The following is a 26,465-nucleotide window of genomic DNA, read 5'->3' as shown; positions in this document are numbered from 1 at the left end:
TGTTTTAATACAGATGACGATATTGAGTGGAAAATACCTTCAAATTTGTCGGTAAGTTGAATTTATTGTGAAATATTTTGTACCAGAGTAATAGTATAACTTTTCCCAAGCACTTTTCGGGTTCACTAGGATGCGACGAGTTTATTTATGTGACAAAAGTTAATAATAGTTGTGTTAATCAGCTGCTCCGAAGCGATTTATGTGAAACACTTCAAAAAAGTAGAAATGACCTTCACGTGATCAACGAGGTCATGTGATATCGTAACAAATACATTTATATGTAGTCTAGAGAACCCTCTATATCAATTGGCCGTACTTAGGTACATAACTTACAAATAAAAATAAAAATCGACCTTGCAATGCAGTGTTATGTTTTGAACACATTTAAAGCTTCAGCCTTAACATTGCTGCGTATTCTTTTTATCACTTCTTATTTGGTGAAAGCGGAAGGATAAACGGTTTACATATGGCCTTTTAACGTTTTGAAGACTGCTTTCTATTGAGATGCTTTACTTGTAAAGTTTGTTTGATGCTTAAAGATATGAAGCTATAATTTTAACTTTAATTTTAAGCTTTATTGCTGAATTTGAATACTACATAACATATGCCAAAAATGATCACGTATATACTGATAGCATTATATATAATAAAGTGTGTAAAATCCAGATTAGAAATAATAAATACAAAAAAGTTTTAAAAAGCTTATATTTTTTTTTTTTTTTACAATTCCTACCTATAGAAATTACTATCTGTCAATACAAACCGAAAAGAAATGGATAAGGCATAATTAATTCAAAAATGAATCTCACCACAGTATTATTTTTGATCCCAAACAAGCACCAACTGCCTGATATTGATACGAACCAGGGGCCCGTTTCAACAAAGGTCATAAGCCCAGTCGTAGTGCTTCGACGGCGTAAAGTTGGGACTAGCACAAAGATCTGCGTTTCATTAAATACCGTATCTTTACACTAGACTAAAGTTAGGCCAAAATTTTACGTCTACTCATGGGTAGGCGTACGTTTCGGCGTTGTAACGACGAAAAGTGACCCCAGTAGAATATTGCCTGGGGGGGGGGGGGTCAAATTTTTCCGTAGAAAAATGACCCCCGGTCAATTTTCTACGGCAAATAGGGTCATTTTTCGACCGTAAAAAACCCTTCCAGGCCGTTAATTCTACATGTACGACTCCACACACGTTGAAAAATAACCCCCATACAAATCTGACGCCCTACTTTTTGTCCCCCGCTTTCACTGAAAGTGGGGAATATTAATTTGGGTCCGTCTGTCCGTCCGTCTGTATTTCTGTCTTTCTCTAACACTTTTGTCTCCGCGAGATCTCTCGAGAATCCTTTGAGCTTTCGCAATGAAATTTTGCATAGCAACTCCCTATGACCTAAAGAAGAACCCTATGGATTTTGAGGTCAAAAGGTCAAAGGTCAAGGTCATAAATTCATAAATTCTGTCTGTTTTAAGACTTTCGTTTCCGCGTGATATCTAGAGAATCCTTTCAGCTTTGGCAATGAAATTTTACATAACAATTCCCTGTGGCCTAAGGAAGACCCCTATTGATTTTGAGGTCAAAAGGTCAACGTTCAAGGTTGTAAATTCATACATTCCCTCTGTGTGTAACAATTTCGTTTCCGGGCGTTATCTCAAGATGCGTTTGAGCTTTTGCAATGAAATGTTGTATCATAACTCCCTAGGGCCTCTCTCGCCCCTCTCAAAGTGTCCCGCCCCGTTTTTTTTTTTAAATTATTATTTATTGTATTAAAAGTCGCTTGGCACTATTTTTAGCACAGGGGCATGTGGAGAGTTATTACGTATAATACAGGTTGTCGGCGGACTTTATATTCTTATTACATCTATTAGAACTGTTTAGTAAAGGCTAAATTAGACACCATGTATTGTGTAAAATTTTGATAATAGAGAGGTTAAGCATTTGACCGTGTGCGTCTACGTGTACTTGTAAACCTAGAAGTGTTTTTACAAGAACGCGTAACTAACATCATGTTCTGTTTAACAAACTGTACGTGTACCGGTACGTGTAAAACGTCATTTCAACAAGTCGCTTTACAATCCATTTTTATCAAATAATTATATGACTTTGATTAAAACCAGAATCAAAGATTTACGTAATAAACTCTCAACATCACCACAAACACCACCTAAAAATATATATTCTATAACTTAAGTTAAAGAAGCTACACGTCCTTACCTCCGTGTACTTATGAATCTACACATTGTGTACAACTTGTAGAATTACGCGGTATGCAAAACTGATGACGTAAATCGCAGTAAATTAGTGGATTTCCCTAGCTACAGGTACACGTAAACGTACACGGTCATCTGCTTAACCTCTTTAATATCGAACGTGAATATAAACATTATATGTGACCTAATGATTGCATTTATTTTGCCGTTTAATCAAGTGCCTCCATGGTCTAGGGGTATGACTCTCGCTTAGCATGTGAGAGGTACCGGATTCAAATCCCGGACGATCCATTTTATTTATTTATTTATTTTATTTTATTTATTTATTTATTATTTTTTTTAATTTTTTTCTTTTTTTTTGGATTAACTAAATGGTAGTATTCAGGATGTGAAATGAAAATTATGACATCTGGCTTGTACAAACGTATAAAATCATTATTACAATGTGATAAATATTCTATATAAAAAGAATTTTCTATACACATATTAAAGAATAAGCATTCAAATCTTTATATCCATATTGACAATTTTTATTAGCTTCAATATACATGTATACATTTAATAATTCTACAAATCCAGGGGTCGGACCCCCCCTCCCCCCTCCCGAACTGCGCATGCTCTTCTTTTCCCCCAAGCGGGGGACACAAATTCTCTAAATTAGCTTGTCCACTATATTTTATGATTAAATCTTTAGAAATGAGATGTGATATGCGTTTATACGAGGTTTAGGAGGGTCGGTGAGGGCCTAGAGTCTCCTGATTTTTTCTTTCAAATGTATATTTGGGAGGAGCAAAGTATCTCCCCCCCTTAACACCACTTCTCAATACTAGCATCATATATATATGTACATGAATATCAATACCCCCGCTCCGAAGGAAATGGGGGTATATACCTTTTAGCCTGCGAATCTCTCTGTTATGTGTGTGTGTGTGTGTGTTGGGGGGTGAGTGGTTGTGTCTGTGTGTCTGTCCGAAACAATTTTTTTCGTTGCAGTTTTCTCTGCAACGACTCATCGCAGATGCTTTAAAATTTAACACACTCTTTGGTTCGGCATGCTATTCAGGGTTTTTCATTTTGGTACACATCTTGTCCTTCTGTCTGTGTGGGTGGGGTATCACTAGAGAGCGTTGGCTCATATATTTCTTGTTTCCACTGTAATTTATGTACTTACAATGCATTTATTGTCTGCAAAATTATATCATCTGTATTGGAGGGAAAACCCGAACGTATCTAAATAACGTTAACTATGAAACACTACAATGTATATATAGTGTTTGTATCAGGATCGCTATATGAAAAACACTAATATATAGTCTCTAACAAAAAAAAAAAATCCGCAATCAAGGAGACACAGTCAAGCTGGTCAGAGATAAACTTTACGTCAAAGGTCAACTTTATGAACCAGACTACTATGACGAGGAGTTTCAAGATGTCTTTTTCCGCTCCTGTTACATTCACCTTTTCATTTTTCATTGTTTTCATCTGATCATTTATTTCTCGTACAGTTTTGTCTTGTTCGTGAAATCTTTTTCTAATTTCAAGTGATAACCCTTCCATCATTTTTGAGTCAGCGTCAAATCTTGAAGATACAAACGACACATTATTCTCGAGTTCTTCATTTTTCTTTTCAAATGCGTCAACTTGTATTCCTAATGCAACCACTCTGCTTTCAACACTGCTCAACTTTCCCTCTATACGATCGAGTTTATTTAGTTTGAACGAAATTTCATCCAACTTTTTGTTTGTAGTTTCTTGTTTGGTTTCGATTGACTTTATGAAAGATTTTAAAGAAATGAGTATTGTTGAAACATCTGATTCCAATTCGTCAAATGCACATTCACCTTGGTCATAATTATTTTCTCCATAGAGCACTCTCTGCCTGTCCTATTGCCTCGTTCAGTGATGCCTGCGGGCCCGGCTGAACACTGCTAACCTCACCTTTACTTCCATTACTCCGGGTTTTTTTTTTCGAATTTTCTCCTGTTTTATCCTCATCAAAATCAAATCTTTTTAAAATACATTCCACCTAATATACAAGCAACTTTGCTGCTTACGATTATACAAAAATCCCTAAAAACAAAGCCTCATCAGGTTAGTCACTTAATGTTTTTTTCTTTCATAGATGTAATTCAATTAGTTCGCGAACTTTTTGATTGCCCCTCGTATTTCTTGTTTATTAACATATCATACCAAAATTTTACATTACTGATATCAATTTTAAGAAAGTTTCAGTTTTGAAATCTTAAAAACGTTCCAAACTAAGTTTCATAGTTAATCAAATTTTCAAAGTATTTACTATAGTTAACTATATTTAACTCTAGTTTACTATAATAAATTTTTGTTAGGGGTGCCCTTCGCTTAATTTGTGAAAAGGAAAGACATGGCCAGATTTGTTTTCTATAGTCTGGCAAATTTAAAGAGTGGGTTACATCCTCGATACCCACTCCCTCAAAACTGTTTGTTCCCGTTTTGCACACACTTGAATTTCAGGTATTGAAAAAAATTGTACAAAACGGGAATTTGTCCAGGAAAGACGATTACTTAATTGCTATAGTCTATATCATAGGCATGTATTTTGAGAAAGAGAATCTACAGAAAGAATACTAAATAGGAAGAAATTTTGTAAATCAATGAATTCAATTACTCGTTCATTTTATCTTTTTGAAATAAAAAAAAAAACAGGGTAAAATGAGATAGGGATACTTGTATATATCATCAACTTCATCTTCAGATGGATTCGACTAGCTAAATTTTCAAAATTTATTTTTTTTAAATATAAATATTACACTAGACAAAGTTGCTAACGCACCACCTAAATAAATTAACACTTTTCTTTTCAAAACTTGTTTATGATGTTTTTGGTATATAATTATGTTACTTTAATAAAAAATGAGAAATTTAATTGTTTTAACTGATAAATAACAGCAATGTTTACTGAAGCGTAACCACTTCATAGAAAAAAATAAAATCATATCCATATTTTTTGGTGGAATACATTTCTCTAATTTTTTCTTTGTGGTTGTGTTCTTTATGTTTGTACTAAATAAAAACTCAGAAAAAAAGTTACACCGTATGCGGCGTTTGACTCTAGAAGAGCGTGCTAAGGCAGCCAGTATGGTGTCTGCAGGGGGTTCCTTTGAAGAAATTTGTGAAAAATTAAAACAATTCAAAGATTATGCATTTCTCTGGTTTTCGGACAAGAAGGTTTTTTAAGGATCTTGACAAGACACCAAGACATTTGTCAATCCAACTGTTTTGGAAAAGATGGCATATTTTATATACTAGTACCAATCAGGAAAATGATCAATTCACAGATAAGAATAATAAGTGGTGCGTTAGCAATTTTGTCTAGTGTATAATGCATCGGTAAAATATAGGTAATTCCAGGTAAATCCCAGACGAAGATCAGACTAAAATTGCTATCAAAACATGTTTCACACCTATTGTTCTATACCTAATTATCAAATGTGTGCAAAACGAGAACACACCCTCCAAACTTAAATACCGCTGACACGAATAACTTGATTTGAACACAATATGTGTTACAAAATATTTTGGCACAGTTCTGTTTTTTTTTTTTTTTTTTTTTTTTTTTTTTTTTTTTTTTTTTTTTTTTTTTGCAAACGCAACTTCAATTGTGCTAATATTGCCAATCATACTTTTTCATAATGCAACATTCGGTTTTTTCTATTGATAAAAATTATTACATGTAACTAGAAAGGGGAAATGCGTACTACTGTGTATAAGCTTGTGTCAATTCTTAGTATACTAAACACCTCTTTTATTAATTAATCATTTTTTTATGTAAAAAGTCTCATTTTGTTTAGGCTTTGTTGACACTAGCAAACGAAAAAGACATTGGTAAAGATTTTGAGCTAACCATTTTTTATGTCCCTGAAATCGAATATCAGAGGAATATTAGTTTAGTTTTGTCTGTTATTTTTCAACAAAGTTAATCTTCCTTATATTTTTATGAGAAGTTGTATAAATGAAATATGAAGATAATGAACAGTATTCAATCTCGAAAGTCCAATGAAACGATACAAATTTGGAGCAGAGCAAACACGGACCTCAAAATTTAGAGGTGGGATCAGGTGCCGTGGAGGAGTGAGCATCCCCTGCCGATCGGTCACATCCGCCGTGTGTTCCTTGTCATGATCGGGAAACAAAAACCGTAAAAAATCCATAGACAGTTCTGTGTATAAATAATAGCCTAACAATTAGTATGGAAAACGTCAGTCAGCATTTGACTCAATGATAGGTTGTATGTGTTGACAAGGTCATTGTATCGACCGAAAAAAAAACTTGCGAAAGGATGACTTCAAACGAGACTGTTGATATCCTTTTTTCGTCAACTAGCTTGTTTGTCAATAGCTTGCCTCGTTTTAGAAATTGTTAATACGTAGAACATGCTCTTGCGTATCGAATCAACATGTATACTAGAAAATCAAAGATATATATGAGATCTTATTTTCTTAACAGTTGTCCATTTTTTTCAGGCAAATTTATTAGGGTAGGGTTCAAAAACATTAATCTTCTTGTAACTTCTGAAGAAAAAAAACTTTTGAGACTTTATTTTCATTTTTTTTTTACATTATTTACCCAGGATAAAATTTAAAGAGGATCATTCCAATTATACACAGCAATCATGCATTTTTTATTCATATACATGTATAAGTTTCTCTTTCTGACACCAGCTAAGTAAATAATCTTGTTTCTTTTTAAATGACAACTGTGGAAACTTATTTTATGAAATGTGAAAAAACAAATCTAAGAACACGTGTATTTTTGCTGTTATAGTCATCGAACATTATAGTAGCCTAGTTACTTGTTTTCCTTTAATGGAATAAAACACCTTGTATTATTTATGTACATGTAAGGTATAGTAATAATCTTTTCTTTTTTAAACTTTTAAGCTCTTAGGCTGCGTGATTTTACCCCTATGTATTTGCCTACCAAGAATATTCCTACCAAAACCAGTTTTTGTATTAAAAAAAAAGAAGACACAGGGTCATTATTCCACGGGGTCATTTTTCTACAACCCACAAAGAGAAAAATGACCCCCAGGCCATAATTTCTACAAAAAAGTGGGTCATTTTTCTACGTAGAATATTGACCAGGGGGTCAAATTTCTACGTAGAAAAATGACCCCGTCAATATTCTATTGGGGTCACTTTTCGTCCTTACACCGGCGTAAACATAAAATAAAGCGATTTTACTGATTTGATATGCAGTATTTATCTACATAACTTACTTTAATAAATTTCTTCATAAAAGATTGCCTTATTAGGGATTCATTTTAACACCATCGCTTAAGTTTTGACAATCCTGCAGTAAAACACTTTTGATTGTTGTAGTTTGAGTATGAGGTATTGTAAATCGACTTTACGATATACATTTTGTGTCATAATTTTGACATCAAAACTATTTTTCCCAACATACTTTTTTCGGGGAGGGGGGGGGGGGGGTAATTTCTCCACAAAAGCACAGTTATCTTCTTTAGTTTGGTTAACATCTATATCTTAAAAAATTATTTTTTAACTCAACGTTAAACCAAGTAGGATTTTTTAAAAAAAAAAATATCTTTCTCGAAGATTCCATTACGATTTTTAGCTTGTCAACAAGTTTCTCAGATGAAATTTTTGTTTACTGATAACTCTGCCCCCCCCCCCCCCCCAAAAAAAAAAATCACGGAACCGCGCCTGCATCCAGAAAAAAAAATTGTTAACGTTCAAAAGACGAAAAAGATTCCAGCTGATTTTGTAAATATACATGAAAGTCAGTATATCCTGATATTGAATACTAATTAAAGAGGATTTAACCTTAGGGACTAGGGGCAACAAAGTCATTCGAAAGCCTATGAGAATCAGCTATCAGAGAAACTTGACTCGGAAATGACTGTAATAGGGTCTGTAAGTCTCGTTGACTTTCACTTTCGTTTTATAATTTCCGGGTACATGAGCGTTCTTGGAGACAATGTATTACTCTTTCGCTTTTGGTTGTAAGCATCGCAGTGGAATTATAAAACTTGAAGTTTGTTTTGATTCCAGATTTCTGCAAAGAAAAGAAGAAAATAGAATGACAGATGCAGGTAAATAGTGTTTTACAGCTTTTTTTACTACATGACGTAAACACAAGCTATTCCATAACATAAAAAGATTAGCCATCATACTTAAGCATAAAGGGAAAACTAAATCGTTTTATGCTAATATGGTCTATATTCAAAATGATAGGTTGACTACAGATTGGTTCCATAAATTTATTGCATTGATTTAGATTACAAGGGTCTACTTTCGGGTATTGGACAGGTATACATGAGATCGGGATATCGGGATATTGAATGCGAAGTCATTAAAAGCAAATAAAAAATAGATGTTATCAAATGCATGGGCCACGGGAATACATAGTTAATTACCACGTCCATAAAACGGTATGATACTTGTAGAAAACACATTTTTTAGTTTTTTTTTATTTATAATATTGCATTTATATGATTAATACAGTAAATAAAGAAAAGATCAGCTCATTCTGAAGTCTACAAAGAAGAAGGCATTTCTTTCACATACACATATTAACTACCAAGCTTCATGCCCCCTTTCTAATATACTCCTACAATTATGAGACCTTTTTTTTCTTGAGATAAGATTAGAAATAGGCATTTTCCCCATTTGTCATATATATTACAGGGCCGCACAAGGGACAGTACTTTGAGTGTAAGCGTTATCCATGCAAATGAGGCAGATCCCACAGTTATTATACTCATGAAGAGTGTGACAAGTTCCAAGTAGTTAATGATGGAACTCCATATTAAATCAGGTACAGGTTAAAGTACAGGTTAAAGTTTGGGTGCATATTTCATTATTAAAATATTCAAAACTTAATAATTCAGGATAATTCACACAAGCTCAAATATCATGGTTACTCACAGCTCTATAATGCTAGTAAAATTTGTTGTAAACTTTCATGTTAAATAGTCAAATTTGATTGGTTTATAAACATTTGTTAACAAGTACTATTATCCTACTGCGTGCCAAACATTACATCCCAATGGATGAAAATGCATGACGATGGGTACCTATATAATAAGTTGCTAACTGCGCAGAATGTTTGCACGTTTGTTTCACCTTGAGTTTTCTTTCTCATGTATTCAGTATAACGAGAGAAATATTAAGTTTATTTTGGGTAACATGAAATTGTTACTCCTTGAAAACCATTGCTTATCAAGGGGAAGGCTCAGTTAGCGATGGTTTTGTGAAATAACAATTTACCACTACCCTAATAAAGTTTAAATATGTTATAATTTTATGTTATATGTACTTCTATTTGTAAATGTTAATGACTGCAAAAAAAAAATAAAGATTTATAAATTAGTAAAATCAATTTAATACTCTATAAATACACATAAGGACAAATTTGTATATAATTCTCTGTGATTTGGTTGTTATGTGCCAACAATATTTGTTAATTATTTTTTACTTTGATTTTTTTTTAAATTTGTTAATTAGTGTATATAAAGGATGGAAATGGGCATATTATGTCACTGTTACTATTCAACAAAGTGTTCACTGTTTTTCTTGTAGATGCTCCTTTCAATCTGATGTTTTCCCGGTTTTGTGAAAAGTTTACATTGTTGTTTCATTTAGGACAAGCAAACTGTTTCAAAAAATTTTACACCTGCAAAATGGTTCTTTATTAAATTTTGATAGATGTTAAAGGCTACTGAAATTCCAAGCCAGATGAAGTGCAAAAGGATAGATATAAAAGTCACGTGAACTTTTCTTTTCTACGCAGGTAGTGATGAGTGCTACTGAAGTTTTTTTTTTTTGTTTTTTTTTTCAGAATGCCTTGTCAGATATCATAGGTACAACCGGTCACTGTCCTTAGTTAGTTACATATGCAGTCAAATTGTTAACGCAGAAACATACGTACCTCCAAATGATGCTTTATTGTTTTCCTCAGATTTAATAACTTAGATCGATCTCTGATGCAGTATTTTAGAGCCTTGTCTTTACACTGTTACTAAGTACTAAAATAAAAAATAATTTTGATTGAAATATTTTGTTTTTTTTTTAAACTTCATATCATTAAATTTTCAAATATTCAGAAATTCATATTAATTTACCTATTGGTAAATAGAATTCTTTAATTGATGAGTAAGCCTTTGCATTGTCAGATCTTTCTCTTAAAGGGCCACTTACCTTTAACAATATCAGGACAGGTGACCCAACAGATTGGAAGTGAGTTAACTCTGTAATCTTCTTAAACAAAATCATCTAGCTATGTCCTAAGATTACCAGATGAACAGACATATACCTGTATTTATAAGCAAGATTCTGTAACATGACATTAGAATTTTTGCACAGCTGTATGCACAACTGATGATAATTTAGGTACCTGCCAAATCAGTAATGAATCTGGCAAATAATTATTTATTTGATACAATCTGAAGCTTCATCAAATTTTATCAATATTTTGACATGAAAAGCAGAATAAAATTTGTCCTTTCACACAAAAAAATTATTTTCATTTTAAGGAAAAGAGAAATGCATAATTATGCATACAAACTGAATAGTATACAAGGGTATTTTCACCCCATTTTAATTTTTAATATATTACCTCTTTCACCCTTAAAAAAAATGTTTGCCCTATTTGCCCTATCAGGCACATTTGTGTTTAAGACATAATGCTGCCCTCTTTGAATTTGCCCTGTTTTAAATTCACCCACTTGTAACGAGGGCAGAATGAGAAAAAAATCGAACTTAACAGGGGCGAAACATTCCCAGTACAAAGTACTTGCCTGCCTGTTGTACTGTAACTCCTCCAGCTTTGCAATATTCTGTAATACCATTGCTTTCATGGGATTCTTTTCACTGGATTGAGCAGATTCAATTGTGTGCACTATCTAAAAAGAATGAATCAGTCAATGTATAAAAATTAGCATTTCAAGCAATTAACGACAGTAAAAACAATGTTAACAACTTGCCAATGAACTTCATTTACTGCAAAAGAGGAATGAATGCAAAATTGCACTTATGTGCGAAAGGCTATATTGTTCTTTGCAATTATTGTTAGCCTTAATTTTAAATAAAATTTAGTGTTATAAATGATTCAAATGCATACAAGAATTGACCTTACTTATTTCTCCAATGGTGTATTTTTTTTTTTACTTTGATGTTTCTTGAGAGATATACCACATACATTGTCATATGTTGGTTTTATACATCTGTTACATTTGTGAATATTATTTAGGCCTGTAAACTGTACATCATTGATCAACCCCTTAGATGCACAGGTACCTTTTCTCCCCCGAGTCAAACACATCAGGTCATTCCAAATTTTTTTGTTTAGCGTCCACCCATCTTTAAAAAACCTAGTTACCTATTCGCAAAAACACAGGAACCTAAAAATAAAACACAGACTTTATAGTCATAAAAATGACGTAATTCAAAGGATTCGATTTCGTTAATCTATTCTTTTTATGTAGCAAGATATTTTCTTCAGCAAAATCAAGGTATTGAATACCTAAAATATTCCAAATATGACATATTATACAGAAATATTTAGAGATATTGGCAGAAATCAAAAAAATTTGACCATAATAATCAATTTTGGGACTCCTGATTCTGTTTGTTTTTACGGACATGGGATGTCAAAAACCAGGCCCACTCGGACACTAAAAATAGAAATACAAACTGACATGTATTATTCTCTGCTTGAGTATTTTCGGAAATCTCTAAAGGCCTTTAATGTTTCCTATTTATTAAAATATTGGATAATCTTTTCTTCAGTATATGGTAGGTTATGTTGAAATAAATACTGCATGTAGTATTTTGTATATTTTTCCCTGTCAACATATTACAGGTCTTTTATATCCTCTTTCCTTATTTCATCCAATTTCCAACACGTACAACTCGAAACACGTTCTAACTTTTCATGTTTTGTGACGTAATTAAATGTACATTTTAAAAGTTAATATATTACTTCTAAGCAAAGGCGCAAACAGAAGATAAATATTTTGTCATTTATTTTTTACAATCATTATTGAAATTGTCTTTTCTATTAAGTTCTCCCCCTTTTGCACGAATAACAACCTTAATGTCACTAAAGGTTGAAGTATCTTTCATTTCTTAGCCGTTGGTATGATTTATCGAAAGTCTTTTTATTCCATCTTCAGTTTTACCGTAAATGTTTAAGTTTCAATCGGAACTGCTTTTGGGCTGTTTTAATGTAGTAAAATGCAAATTGCGTTTTAGAAGCTCTCCTGTCCTCATCAGGAGATACTGAAAGATGTACATGTAAGTACATGTACCTTGTGCACTTAATTATTCAAGCCTAACGTGCTATGTTGGTGCCATTTCACAATTTTAGCGCCCGTGTGGCGCAGTGGTTAGAGCGTCTGCTCTAGAGTCGCGAAGTAAGGAGTTGATCCTTACGTCGCGGGTTCGAATCCCACTGTGGGACGTGGAGAACGGTCCTTCGGATGAGACCGTATAAACCGAGGTCCCGTGTCGCAGTAGGTGCTGGCACGAAAAAGATCCCTCGCTGCTCAATGGCCGTAAAGGCCGAGTATAGGACAAAATTTGCAGCTCTCCACCGGCAAGTGGTGGCGTCTTCACATTAGTGAAAAATTCTCGAGATGGACGTTAAACAAAATACAATCAATCACAATTTTAGTACCAGGCCTTTTTAACCCACCTGTGATTTCAAAACGATACTCGCAGTATGGGTAATTTTGATATGAATCCATACTAGGTTTTGAATAGAACTACCCGATTCCAGTCAGAAAATAACATTTAAGGGAGCCGACTGGGGTTTTATTGTGTGAAAACTACTATAGAGAAACTCTTTAATTTTATACCATATATACCTTACATTGACTTCAGTATACATGCCAAGTTTAGTGAAAATCTACCGTCTGGTTATTTTTGAGGGACCGTCTCAAAATACAGGTACATTTACTATAGGATTATATAGGAAAATACCATTTTTTCGCACTTCGGAGCAAATTATACAAATACTACTATAGACTTTTTGCTCAAATTTTATTATTTGATGAGTAATACTATATTGTACATTTTGTGCAAAAAACACAAAATTTTACCGTCTGGTTTCCAGAGGGGGCATCTCAAAATGTCAAAATCCATGATATTTTCCGGATTTTATGGAGTACAACAAAACATGACAGATACCACGGATTTACTTAAAAAATAATAACAATGATTGCTAGATTCTCAATTTCCTATGTTTAAAATTTCAAGAGCATATATTTTATACTTTTTATTTTATGGCATACTTAATGACCCCGCTTAAAGAACTTCGGTTATTCATAACGTCAAAAACACACTATTACGACGTCTTTCTACCCATCATTTAAAAAATCGTTAAAAAATCAGTTATTTAAAAACGTAATTAGATTTTTTAACATCGTATTTCCTAAATTTGTTATTTTTTTTATAAATTATGTAAAAATAGTTGCTTTAAAAGATTAAATAAGCTTTATTTTACTATGCTGCGCGAAGTATTGCGCAATGAAAACCCCAGTCGGCCCCCTTAAGGTCAAGATCAAGTAAATGAGTTTAGTCTGTCTTTGTGCTAGATCCATTATGATGTCATAATTGATTTAAACTTACTTATTTCCCGTATTTTACGGCTATAACAGATTTAAGTAGAAAATGACACATTTTCATAGAATTCAATCTGAAATGTCAAAAGGAACCCCGATACTTATATCCAATTTGATTTCATTTTAAAGAAGAGGTCAAGAAGATAAGAAAAACCGTTTACTGATAGACTATAGGCAATATTGATACATTTCGTTTGCCCGAGATGGAGAAAACTCCCATTTTTATACATCATATTCTTCATTTTTCACTGAAAAGGGCAGTTTAAGATAGGTTTTTTCGTTGGGTTTTTCTAATAATTACGCCCCGATACACCTCAATTTATTAGGCTATAATTGTAATACATTATTAAAGGAATATGTTTCTCAAATTTGAAAAATCTATAGGCACTCTTCATGTACTAGATCTTGACCTTAAATAGATTTCATACAAAATATAGAATGGAGATGGGCGAACATAGCGTGCAGCCTATAGCTTCAGATATATAAAACTCATGTTCAGTTTGTGAATTTAGTATTTAGAGTAAAGTTCTCATTATTGAAATTTATGAAATTATGATAAACAAAACTTTTCTGGGGAAAATTTTCTCGGCAAAATTTATTCTTTTATTAAAATAAAATTAATGTGGTATTCGTGGGGTTCGAACCCCTAGCAATAAAAATCCTGAGTATTATTTTCTTTCGAGACTAGCACGCTAACCCAAGTCCTGATGAATAGTGGCATTTAAATCATGTTTGTGATATGACCCTTGACTTAATGGACTTCGAGTATATCTCGAAAAGATGCGAAAGTTATATCATAAAAGTATATTTTTAAGGTATAGTGGGTCATTGCTCCATATTTTTGGTATCCAAAAATGTTTATTTTTATGCAAACTTTGAGGATTAACTTTCAAAAAGGTGGAGCGAAGACCCACTCATATCGAAAAATAGTATTATAGTATGAGAAAATGACTCTTTTTGCCCGCTTTTGTGTGTGTCTAATATTTCACAGACGAATAATTTCAATCTTTGAGGGATTTTTGCAAATTATAGAGATTTTACATAAAGTATATTTTAATGTTAGACGAAATATCAAGGAAATTTTTGATATAATTGAACTACTTACAAGTAGTCAATGATTTTTACTCTTATTTCAAGTACAAAGAGATAGCGATAGGGTACCAGTCATGCAAGTAGCACTGTTAGAAGCATTACGTCAATACTTCCCTAGCGCCATTAAAGCCTAACGTTTTACGTCTCCAACATCAATCGTAACGTCTTAGGACTTCCTAGAAGTGATTTGTATGTATTATAGAGAAGGATGCCATAATTCAAAAATCACAAAACTTTCTCAGATGAAGCATATTTTCTACACGTCTATTTTCTTGAAGGAGATCTGATTCAAGCACAAATAAAAACAATTCGGGTCCAATACTGACAACATGCCAACATGACAACATGCCAACAACTTATTAACAAAAAGAAATGTGGATGGTACTCTAGCGAGAACATTGTTTAATTGCAAAAGAGCGTCTTTGAAAACTCACATTAAGTGATTAATGGCAATATGAAAACCATCTATCCTTCTTTCTTCAGTAATTCAGAAGTGAAAAAAGAACTAGATAGATTACACGATCAGTATGTATGGTCCCAGCTGACAAAGCGGGTAACAATATTATCTTTGTTTGTAGGGCTCATTATTTTAATTGTATTTTTTAGGAACTGGGATTTAATTCTGCAAGTTGTAATACAACTTATACACATAACTCCCTTTCTAAGGAGGAAATTCTTCAAAATCATATATCAGTTTTAAGTATTTTTAATATTCCCAACAATCAAAATGAAATTGAATTACCATATCTAAACTGGACTTCTTAAACTGCATAAAAATTCTTACAAAAAAGATACATAGCGCGTTCCAATAAATGTTCTACCAAGCCTCTTTCTTTACTCCTCTCTAAAATTCTACATGAAACAGCAGTGAAGAAACTTCAGGGGTACTGTACAACAATATATTCGAGAAGTGATGTAAGTCAAATGTGGATGCTTAGAAACCCAAAGGAGCTTTTGGAAAATTTGAAATCACAATATTTTACCAAAATCAATAGCAACATTTTATACAACAATTCCCAACGATAAATTAAAGTCAAGACTTTTGACACCATAGACAGCTGCTTTTTCCATAAAAATGGAACTCGTAAATTTACTTACCTTGTCAAAATTATTTTGTTAAAAACATTCTGATTGTACATACAAGCACTCTGAAGTTGTTATTAAAAAGATGCTTAAGTTTCTGATTGACAATATCTATGTAGTGTTAAGAAATCAGGTCTTAAACCAATCTGTCAAAATTTCCATGGGTACCAATTGCGCCCCGATATTAGCAGACCGGTTTTTGTATTCGTGTGAAGCAAAATTTATTCAAATATTTATACATGAGGGAAAAAAACACTAGCTGTGGCCTTAAACTTGAAATTTAGATATATCGACGACGTATTATCAATTAACAACAGTTACTTCCAGTTTCTTCTTAACTGCTGTTACTTCCATTCGTTTGTCAACTCAGTATATCCCAGTGATCTTGAAATAAAAGAAATCACAAAATCTGACAAATTTGTTTCATATTTGGATATTCTACTAGAAAAAGACGTTAATGGTAACCCAACAACAAAAGTTTCTGACAAACGTGATGACTTTAATTTTTCTATCGTCAACTTCCCTTACTTGTAGCAATATACTTTTGTTACCTGTATATGGGGTTTATGTCTCCAAATTCGATACGCAAGAGCATGCTCTACGTACAAAAATTTCTAAAACGAGGAAAGCTATTAACAAACAAGTTGATAAAACAAGAATATCAACAGACTCTTTAAAGTCATCATTTCGCAAGTTCTATGGTCGATACAATGACCTTGTCAGCAAATACAATCTATCATTATGTCGAATGCTGACTAACGTTTTTTTATAGCAACTGTAAGGCCATTATTTACACACTGAATTGTCTACAGATTTTTTTTCATTTTCCGGGTCATGACAAGGAGCACATAGTGGGTGTGACCGGTCGACAGGGGATGCTTACTCCTCCATGGCACCTGATCCTACCTCTAATGTTTTTAAAGGCCCGTGCTTTCTATTCTTCCGATTTGTATTGTTTTCATAGATTTTTTAGCTTGATCACGATTCGTTATTTCCATATTTAATTTGTAAAACATCTGAATGAATAAACCGTTATTTGCTCAAAAAAGGAGTAACTTTGTACCTCAAAGTATATTATCAATGAAAAATATCAATACAAATAGAATTGCAAAACATCAAGCCTGTGCCTTTCTTTAGTAGCAATATGATATTTTTTTTTCAAAATGTGCATTCAATTAGTTCACAAAAGTCTATTGGTTTCAAATGTTTTGGAGCTGTATTTTATCTATAATCTGTAATATTTAAAAAATATTTGATTTTTTTTTTTTTTTAATTTTTGTGTTTGGTGTGTTTTGTTTCAAAATTTTGTATTAAAACAGATCATCATTACAGAGAGAGAGAGAGAGAGAGAGAGAGAGAGAGAGAGCGAAAGACAGCTAGACAGTAGAACAAACAAACAGACAGAGGGAGTGCATGTCCATTAACAGTCAGCTTGGCTGTACGTAAATAAATGTACGTGCCATTATTAATCTAATAATGGGTGAATATCACCGAAGTCAATCAAACTGTTCTAAATTATTTTTTTTCTTTTTGATAAACAATTAAAGTATACATTTTTGTATCTAAAAAAACAATATGGTACAATTACTTTTGTTGTCTTATTTTGTATTTTGACGTGCTTTATTTAATGACAAAAAGGCCAAAAAACCTCATAAATGTGCTTTGTATTTGCATGAATCCGAGTAATTGATGTGCCAAAACCGATTTTAGATAAAGTGCATTTGCACTGCACGTATGTAAAATGAATGAAAAGCGGCCAATAATTAAGTTAATGGGATAGAATAACTTACTCTCTAATCTGCTTTTACCAGTCATAATGCGAAAAAAAATTCAAAATATATAAATAATTTTTTCTTTGATAAAGATAACGTAATTTTGTCATAGTTTTATAGTTAATACCTCATCGTCTTTGTTAAAAATAAATGGTTACCAAAATGGTTGGCAAGATGGCATTATAGTATGATCATTTGTAAACATCGTTATCAATTTGTAAATATAGCTCAAACTTAAAGTAACTTGGTCCCAAGAGGGGGAAGAGGTTACTTGCTAGGGTACGGACCATCCATTAAGGGATGTTCAAGGGATGTTTTTGCTTGGTATAGATAACAATAAAAAATGTCTTTTAGAAGGATTACATGTCATTTGTTTGAAAAGTTAAATATTTTTAATACATTTCAATGTAAAATTTCATTCCAATTCTAAAACAGTTTTGGAATCCATCAAATTTTGTTTTAGTTACTGCAATAGCAAAATAATGCACAATTTATAAACCTAGCAGGCACAGCTTTGTGCTTCTATAGATTTCATTCATCCTTGTCAATGCTCTTTGACGATATTGATAAAGGTACTCGTAAATCTCTTATTTTGCATCTAATGACATATTCTAAGGACATTGTTCAATAAACAAGGCTTGCAGCAGGCACGAAAGAACCATTTAGGGTATATATCGCTGCCTGAAAAGAATTTTATTTCAATAGATTTGTAGAACGAGTACAATACATCTATAAATTATATATTCTCTTTAACGTTTTCTATTCAAATTAAAGTACATGATGATTTCACTAAAATATCGCGAGATTGTTGAAATGTGTAGGTACATACATGTATATTTTTATGTTAACTAATGCTAAGACAGTGAAAAGTCGATAGTGGCGTTTGATAATCCGTTCAAAATGTTAAAATTTAATCCAATGCAATTTTGTTTTGAATCACATTAGTTTTATTTTAAAGTCATTCGGAAGAATTATGGAGAGATGGAGAGAGATGGGGATTTGGAAACAAGAAGGATTTTCATACTATTATGAAATATATTTGTTACTGACGTTTATTCTGAATTAGTTTATTTGCATCTGTGCCTTAATATGTAGAATTATGTTCTACAAATGCTAATTATTAACCTATGAGCAGGGGTGGATTATTATATCGATAAAATGCCTTATTGGTTTGAAAACCAATCGATTTCAACATTTCTTATTGGCAAAGAGGTTTTTTTTTTAAAAACATGAAAGGAATCTTGATTATTTATGAACAAATATATACATTTGTGGTATCTCTCTATTATATAAACATGCAGAGAGCAAATATCTTCATACCTGTATGAAGTTTTTTGAAGGTCATAGGTCATTACGTGACCTAATCACACAGCGCAGTAATATCTATACATAAAAAGACTTATTCCACTTAGCAATATAGCATGTTTTTCATGCATAAAAATGTACAAAATACGCAAGAAGTAAAATAATAATCATTTTATTTACAATGTAAACGAGTATTTAATACAGTTCTTGATCGATTTTATATAGAGAATAGAAAACTACGTGTTAGAAGTTTCATGTCTGAGCTGCATATTTCAACGTTTACCCTTATTTTTCTCGCAGACCTCTGAATGCTATATTTTTTTTTTCATTAAACTTTACTCACAATAAATTTGAAAATCTGTTGAAAAATATCAATGTAATGCAATCACGCCACAAACAGCTGACAAACACTGCACTTTGGAAGTTCGGTAGACACACCTCCATCATCGAGATCGTTGTGACGTTGTCTTAACAATGTAAGCTGTCGTGTCTCCATATCAACATCATAAATTAATGAATATGCCTTACTGAAATCGTAGATTTTGTTTTTGATCAAATTTTGTACTTGATTTCAAGTTATCTGGTCCGGACAAGTGTCTCCATCCATCCCTTTTCGACCGAAATTCCTCCAACTTTTTATTATCAAACATCGGACGTGTTTCTTGTGTTTTTTAACATCGAATATGGGTTCTCATGAATATTCCCAGACACCAATATGCTCACTATAATTGATCACAAGTAGCCTTTCACAGAATATTCCCTTCTAAACAGAATCATTTGCCAGATGAATTTGAAGCGTAACCGCTTTTCAAGCCGATTTACACCTAGCGTAATTTGTCAAAATCTACGACGTGCGGTTAGTGCAATATTTATATTCGATAACATTCAATTGTCCGTCTCAAATGTATATATAAGTAATAAATAACAAGTTTAAAAACTTCCATGGGAATTGAAGTGGGTCGGTACGTGATCAAATCTTCTGAGAAGGCCTTCGGCCTTCACAGGATTTGATCACGTGACCGACCCACTTCAATTCCCATGGAAGTTTTTAAACTTGTTATTTATTTCTTAATTAAAAGTCATTGTTTCATTTGTTCACAACGCTAAATACAATATAATTTTATCATACTAACACAGGAGACAGCAACACTGTTGTGTTTACATAGTTATGAATAGTCATAATATGTTGAATTAAACTGAAAAATAACCTGTGAAAAAGGCATCTTTCTCCTGACCTGCAATCCAGTATGTATTTTCCAAGGATGTGTAATCAAAACGTGTTTCAAACTAATTTTTGACAAACTTGTAAAATTTATAGAAATTATAGATTGTAGCACGTTATTTTACTGTTTATACTGAATAAGGAATTAAGGATATTGCTCTTCTCGAAACAAGTGATTTTTTTTTTGAATTTACAATTGATTTTTAATTACAATTAATTATAAAATTTGGTATTTTTAAACAAATTTTATGTTTATTTTCTTTTATCCTCAATTTCAATCGCTACGCACAATGTATGAAAAGTAAAGGAGAAGAAAAATATTCCCCAAAAAAGTAAAAATAAATCAAACATACAAACAAACAAAATATTTCTATTTTGATGAGGTCTTAATGTGTTATAGATTGAATCAACCAAGACTAAAATAGTAAACACACACTCCCTCTGCTAAAACGGGTGAATTTCAAAAGTCCTATACTTAATATACACATGAAGAATTATGAGATTTTCAGACTTTATTACCTATTTGTTATCATTCAAATATTTTCTTATCTTAATGACACCCCTAAAAATACAAAATAAACAGATACAAAATAAACAGAATATCCTTTTTTTTTTCTTTTCTTTTCTTTTTTTTTTTTTTTTTTGATGAGATCTACTTTAATTTGTACAAGATTTTTTTTCCAGAGTATAACAGTATACGAAGATATATTCGGAAACAATTTGTGATTGATAATTCATAAAATGAAGTGATTCATTTTCTATTTCAATTTTTATATATATCTAAGTTGAATTCCAACACCTCTGAAGGAAATCGGAAAGTGGTGAACTAAATGTTTATTACTGGTAGTATACTTATTCAACAACAATGTACATGTACCGGTATTTGTTGTATATTTTTTTAACGTAATAACTTTTCACATTGTTTTAATATTCATACAAATATTTTCAAAGTAATTAAAACCAATTATACAGAATCACCTGTATGAACCGTGATATATTCTTGTACGTTTATCTAGTAAAATGTGTGTAATATGATCACGTTAAATTCTTTAAACCCTTATACTTCCTTTTTGACTATTTACGTCGTCTTTGTCAATTGCTCAGGTACGATACCCGGAACAACATCAAAATTTAAAAGACAAATCGGTAAGGCAGAGGGAAAGCCCCTTCCAATTTCCGTGGAAAATATAATTTTTGTGCTTTTAAGAGGCAGACATCTACAGGGTAAGTCCTTCAGATTCTATTTATTCAGGTACTTGAACATTTTAAAACCTTTTCTATTTTCGTATTTTGTGCCTAATGATATCCATCATTCTAGACACACATTTATTCTTTGAAAACCCTGCCAGTCATACTCAAAATAATGAATTGATAGAAGAAATTTTTCAAATTAATCCTGCTGATAGTATGAATAATCAAATGACTATATTTCGGTCTGAGGGTAGAGAGGGATGCTGCATCAATATTAAGCAAATAACAAGCTAATTCAGAGAATTTGTGTCCCCCGCTTAAGATAAAAAGAAGAGCATGCGCAGATCTAAAAGGGGGGGGGGGGCTCCCCACCTGGATTTGCAGAATTATTAAATGTATACATTCACACTGACTTAAGCAAATAAAAAACGCCATTATGGATATATAGATTTGATTGCTTATTCTTTAATATGTGTATAGAATATTCTTTTTATATAAAATATTCAACACAATGCAATAATGATTTTATGAGAAGTTTGTACACGCCAGACATAACTTCTTCCTTCCATATGTTGAATGCTATTATTTAGTAAATCGAAAAAAAAAATTCCAAAAAAAAAAACTGGAGCGTCCTTGATTTGAACCCAGGACCTCTCATATGCTAAGCAAGAATCATTCCCCTAGACCAATGAGGCGCTTTTTTGTAAAGCAAATTAAATGCAAACATTACATGTATGTCACATATACATGTTTATATTCACGTTTGATATTGTCAAAATTTTACACAACACATGGTGTCTAATTTAGCCTTTATTAAACAGTCCTAATAAATATAATTAGAATATTAAGTCCGCCGATAACCTGTTTTATATGTAATAACTCTCCACATGCTCCTGTGCTAAATATAATGCCATGCGACTTTTAATACAATAAAAAAAACAAGGAGGGACACTTTGAGAGGGGCGAGAGCTGGCCATAGGGAGTTATGGTATAAAATTTCATTGCAAAAGCTCAAAAGCTTTTTGAGATATCGCCCGGAAACGAAAGTGTTACACACAGACAGAATGTATGAATTTACGACCTTGACCTTTGACCTTTAGACCTCAAAATCAATAGGGGTCTTCCTTAGGCTACAGGGAGTTGTCATATTAAAGTTCATTGCAAAAGATCAAAAGCCTCTCGAGATATCGCACGGAAACGAAAGTGTTAAAACCGACAGAATTTATGACCTTGACCTTTGACCTTTTGACCTTAGAGTCAATAGGGTTCTTCTTTAGGTCACAGGGAGATGCTATGTGAAATTTCATTGCGAAAGCTCAAAGGCTTCTTGAGATATCGCGCTGAAACGAAAGTGTTACAGACAGACAGAAATACAGACGGACGGACAGACAAACCGAAATTAATATCCCCCACTTTCAGTGAAAGCGGGGGACAAAAAGGGCATGGAGTATTTTCATCTCCAGAGTGTGCGTCACGTTTTGTCTTTCCCTATTACAGTTGGTGTCTTTGTCAGCAATAACATTAGACAGTCTTTTGTAATCTGGTAAATAAACAACATGTACAAAATGTTAAATGGCTAAAATTTTATAAACTAAAGCAGTTACTGTGAAATGTTGAACCACGTACCAGAAAGAGCTAGGTTCACTAACTCCATAAAATTGCCCTGTTCCTATACCAATGAACTGCCGAAGTCCCAATGTTCCATTTTAAACATCAATATAAAGTAGAGACTTAGTGCTTTTGTTTCTTATATAAAAAAAGTTTCCTTTGAGAGTTCAGGTATTGAAAAATGAGATTAGCGAAATGCATTATTCTTGAATTTTGAAGAAAATGGAATTTGAGCATCTCCACCTAAAAATAAAAATATGAGCCCACCCCGCGATCCAAAAAATTTTTCATGGATAAGAATCTTCTGACACAGTTCTTTCATTATATAATTAAACATTTTAGATCAGAGGTTGGGGGCTATGCAAAATATATTGAAAAACAGCTAAAATTTTTGGCCATTTTAAAAAAAAAAATTCAGGATTTGAGGTAAATGACGCAATTCCGGACGTCATTATACATGGACCAGAGAGAAAATTACGTCATTTTTAATTGATATGCAAGGGTCCAAGTGAAATTTAACAAATTTTCAACTAAAATTCAGCATTTTTGATTTTTCAGAAATTCACAAAATTGCACAGATCAACATTAATACGAAATTTTCTGTTCCTGCATTTTCTGTGTGACAATGGATGCATTCAATCACGACATACTGACCATGCACTTCCACGTCTGTGACTTGCACGTCTGTAGAATACTTTAAAATTCTAATGTATTTAAAAATAATTAAAATTTCGGTAATCAACTGTTTTTGTGGTACACCTCAAGAAAACATAAAATGCTAGATGGTGGAGGAGCGTTCTTATGAGACGATAAAATTGGAAAGAAATATAGAAAATAAAGTCTTGTGTAATGCTTTTCAGACAACATAGTTATAGTTCATTTTTTACTGACCATCTAGCCTTCAAAATATATTTCAATCATATTTATAAACATGGAATGAAATGAAAATGTTTTTAAAATGATTTATAATATGACATTTACCACAACACCTAGTCCAGAATCTTATAATCAGGAATACATTGTTACCCTCTGTATATCAACATTTAAAAAGAATTGCATTCGCTCTCCTGTATTTCAAATCCCAAATGCCAATGTAATAAATTGCCACAGTTAAGTTTCATACCAAGAGGTGAACAACTTTGAAGAACTTTTCCTTCTGAGAGGTAAATGAAAACAACGCAAAGTTTCGTTCTAGTTAACAGTGCTGAACAGTTTGTGACAATCCTTTCAATTTAAGATCTGAGAACGGCACTCTCACTCTTTAAATCTAAATATTAAAATAGTTATCTTTCAGTCCAGTATACATTGTGGTAGTTTTTCAGTGAAAGAGAATATGCACTTAAAGAAATCTCATGTATACTGTTACGATATCTTATATTGAATGTACAGTTGGTTGTTTTTGTTTGTTTGTTTTTTTGTTTTTGTTTTTTGTTTTGTTTGTTTGTTTGTTTTTTTTAATTTTATATATTTTTTTTGTTTGTTTCTTTTTTATTGTTTTTATTATTATTATTATTATTATTGTTATTATTTTTTCCTCTAACAAATTTATAAGGAAGTTGGCAACCAAAAAGAAAAATTAAAAGAAGTGACATCTAAATTTTGTCTTTATCACAGTTGTCATGACAACAGAGAAGATTTTTGCTGGTTGTCAAGTTGTCCTTGACCTCAGCACCAGCGTCGGTTTCAAGAAGAAACAGGAAGTCAGGAAAACGATCACAAACAATGGCGGCATTATCTCGTATATTGTCACAAAGAAGGTGAGGGTGTATTTTATAATATGTTTCTATAAGATTAAAGTATTTAGATTTGTAAATGTGTGTGGATTAACAAAAAATACGTGGAAATGCTACCATGTCGTATTCTTTAAATAAAACTAATTTTCATATCCTCTTACCCTTCTTTTTATATATTTTTTTCCTCCTCGTACCTTCTGCCCACTAACCTTTAGCTCACCTGAGCTGCAAGCTCAAGTAAGCTTTCAAACTGTTTTCAAAGTGATTCAGGTGAGCTTTGTTGCATGTGGGCCTTTTGTCAATGGAAAACTTTGATCTTATTAATATAAGTAACTGGGTTCTTTCATCTCTTTATGGTAGTTGAGCTAGGACCATTAAAATTTGGAAAATACGTTATATTTCCATTAGTGAACTCTTCAAAATTAGAGGCGCGTTTGGTCTTCTGACTGGGACAGCATGGCGTTGCGGATAATACAAAACATGCCAATCTCAATCCAATTTTAAATGTTAAATGTATTTGTCATTTCAATTAAAGAATAGAAGAACTAAAAGACATATGTAAGATAGCGAGAACCCTAAATTTATCATCCATTAACAAAAAATATGACATCTCCGAAGCCTGTGTATTGCATTTAGAGGTACCATACGATAAATAGAATCATACGATCAACAATATATATAAATTGATATCGTTGTCATTCATACTCTTGATGTATATAAAGTTCACAACAATAAAATATTACATTAGCATTTTCTTAGGATTTGTTCATCGACATTCAACATATTGTTTACATGTTTATGTTACGTTTGTCCCAGATATCCCGCGAGATTTGTACATTTTCCGACTTTTTCACAAAAGAGCGCACTAAGAAGTATAACTCTTCCATAGTGGAAATAGAACGTATTACCATCATTTCCAGAAATTTGGGGAAAGTCGATGTTTACAAACAATTATCATGTTTAGTTTTCTTGCATTTTGTTAGAAACTTTAACAGTAGTTTAGCCAACTGAAAAATAATACCATTCGATATTAAGAATCGAGTAACATTTTTTCATTGGAAATGGGGCAAAATTCCGTGGTCCATTGAGAGCCCCGAGGAAAGACGGCTACTGAGGTTTTTACATTTTCAATGCCAACTTTTGTTCCAGAGTACCCATGTTGTGCTCAATGATCCAGAGAAAGCTGATGTCAGCTACAAATGTAAAATGGCCGAGAAGTTCGGAATCCCCGTGGTGTCCCTAGATTTTATTTTTGACTGTGTTGACCAGGGGAAGCACCTCAACACAGACGATTATCTTCTGGTGGGTAAAACGAAGGGACTAGAATTCAGCAGAGGCAAAATTATGGGTAAGGATCAGGGAAATTCAAAATGTGTTTCAGATATAATGCATTATAAAGAAAGAGTTAGGAGAATATGGAAAATTTATAAAGGTTTATCATGTTAATGTGGTTCTTGAATTACAGGTATAAATAGGGTTCTATCCGTGTACTGATCAGCTATTGATGAACAAGAACATAAACAAGAACATATATGGAAAATATATTCAGTCATTTAATTATCTTTTTAAAATTTTAATTGTGGTACTTATCATGAATGTTCACAAGTAAGCATAAAACTATTT

At 32.5% G+C, this 26,465-nt stretch overlaps 2 protein-coding genes across 2 annotated transcripts in view; one reads left to right on the top strand and one right to left on the bottom strand.

The window, feature by feature from the left end:
• LOC133186392 (proline-rich transmembrane protein 1-like) overlaps positions 1 to 26,465 on the bottom strand; it is a 182,931-nt gene that overhangs the window by 30,811 nt on the left and 125,655 nt on the right. The gene's annotated exons all lie outside the window — the stretch shown is intronic.
• LOC133186203 (protein mono-ADP-ribosyltransferase PARP4-like) overlaps positions 24,080 to 26,465 on the top strand; it is a 70,371-nt gene continuing 67,985 nt past the window's right edge. The window contains 3 exon segments of the mRNA XM_061321438.1: positions 24,080 to 24,140; positions 24,724 to 24,866; positions 25,992 to 26,190. Coding sequence (XP_061177422.1) covers positions 24,080 to 24,140; positions 24,724 to 24,866; positions 25,992 to 26,190 — 403 coding nt within the window.

This window comes from Saccostrea echinata, unplaced genomic scaffold (assembly GCF_033153115.1).
Source record: "Saccostrea echinata isolate AGI-Se365-2 ecotype Australia unplaced genomic scaffold, CSIRO_AGI_Sech_v1 ptg000013l, whole genome shotgun sequence".
Classification (NCBI taxonomy): domain Eukaryota; kingdom Metazoa; phylum Mollusca; class Bivalvia; order Ostreida; family Ostreidae; genus Saccostrea; species Saccostrea echinata.
This window is presented reverse-complemented; position numbering and strand designations above follow the sequence as displayed.